A 1,721-nucleotide genomic window follows, 5' to 3' on the forward strand; every position below is an offset into this window, starting at 1 on the left:
GATCGATATCTGAGAGTGCCAGCCTCTATAGAATTCATGATAGCTATTACCCAGATCTACAGTTTGATTACAAACAATACAATCAGCAAAAGGGGCCGGGTGAAATGACAGTACACGAATTCTGGAAAACGTACAATCTTTGCTGGATAGCCTTTACCAAGGCTACAGACATTGACTTACTTGAGGACTTGGGGGACACTCTTATACGTCTCTGTGATGATCTCGAAGAGAAAGGACTGGTGGACTACCAGATAGGTGTTTGGGAAGAAATCATTATTTCATATCTTATTAAAAGGATTAGAGAGCTAAATGTATAGAAGAGAGTCGGAAGACGCAAAAACCGGTATTTGCACGCGTAAGATATGCAATTTCCTTTGACAAGCAGCACTAGAAGGTACGCCAAACAAAGAAGATAAAAGACTTTTCGTCTTCTTTGCTCAATAGCTTGTCATAAAGCAGTGAGGATAAAATCAACAGTGTGCAGGTATATGGATGCTCTTTTTCATGAGAAAGAGGCTAGTTTTCTGACCGACGTTTCCAGGCTGATCCCGTCTCTTCGTGCCCTCGCTACGCCCCCACGCCTCTCATGATTCCATGCAAGTGGAGGCTTTCCAGGCTTTGCCTTCCCCGCCCCTGTCAAGGAACTGCTTCTAATGCGATGCCTTTGCCTTTTCGATTGTTCGAGTCCTTACGTGCCGGTTTTATCGTATCTCCTGGAAGGGGTATATCAAGTGGGTGTTCTTCAAGAACCCTGAGTTTGGAATAGGCGTAGAATCAAGGGCGTGAGGCGAAGTAAATTGAAAGGCTACATCTGCTGGTAGAAAAGAGATGAGCGGACGGATTCAAAAAGATGCTCTTGGTCCAGTGACTAATGAACAAAGGTCAGGAAGCATGTATGAAAGCAAATACTGGTCGTGAAAGAGGCTTAGATACATATCCACCGACAACGTAGGCAAGAAAGATCGAGGATCTGAGCGTCCCCCTCATCAAGACCGAACTAGGGTTTTGGCACTTTGTCCGCTCCAATAATGGGGGATTATGGTGCGACCAATGGAAATAACAAATGCGCCTGATGTACCACGATCGCTAACATAAGTACATGGTTTTTAGGGCGTGAGGCAACGAGCAAGTAGGGAGGTCAAGAAAGCATGTCCTGTGTGTACCTCTTGAGGCCAGACAACCCACTAGTGCATCACGCTCACGCTCCCTCGATATAATTTCGAAATACTAGGTCCAGGTTCCCCGGCAGTTTCAGGGCTGCTGACTCCAACTCATCCCTTGTAAACCCGCACGTCTGTGAATATCTCTTCGTATAATGGCCCCAACTTGGATCCGTCCGTTGTTCCTCGATGGACTTCCGCAGCGAGGAGCGCTCAGTCGGCGACGATCCAATTAGCCTCCCTTCCAGATATGTAATACGGCAAGCAGACATGTTGAGGGTCAAAGTAAAAAGAGAAAGAACGAGAAAATATAGATCGGTGACGTCCTCCAAGAGGTGATGAATAAGCTCTGAAAGACGGTTTTGACTCACATAGCTCCGGTATGGCTCATAAAAGCTCCTAAGAGCCAGCAAAACAAAGGGCTGGAGGACTTTGCGTAATGGAATGTCCATGAGGAGAAGGCAGTTCACAAAATTCATTGGTTGTGGAACCTCGATTATCAAGTCTTCTTCGTCCCGTCGCCCTCTACAAATCTTGCGAACAGTGACGCGGTTGGCAGCG

General features: G+C 46.5%; 1 protein-coding gene across 1 annotated transcript; it reads right to left on the reverse strand.

The window, feature by feature from the left end:
* Nucleotides 1-1,198: 1,198 nt before the first annotated feature.
* On the reverse strand, nucleotides 1,199-1,721 carry ASPBRDRAFT_139969 (uncharacterized protein; the record flags this gene model as incomplete). The annotated part of the gene is made up of 1 exon (XM_067619154.1): nucleotides 1,199-1,721. A coding segment is annotated over one exon (523 nt), but the record flags the coding sequence as incomplete, so codon positions are not given.

The sequence above is a fragment of the Aspergillus brasiliensis genome (genome assembly GCF_001889945.1).
Source record: "Aspergillus brasiliensis CBS 101740 unplaced genomic scaffold ASPBRscaffold_85, whole genome shotgun sequence".
Classification (NCBI taxonomy): Eukaryota; Fungi; Ascomycota; class Eurotiomycetes; order Eurotiales; family Aspergillaceae; genus Aspergillus; species Aspergillus brasiliensis.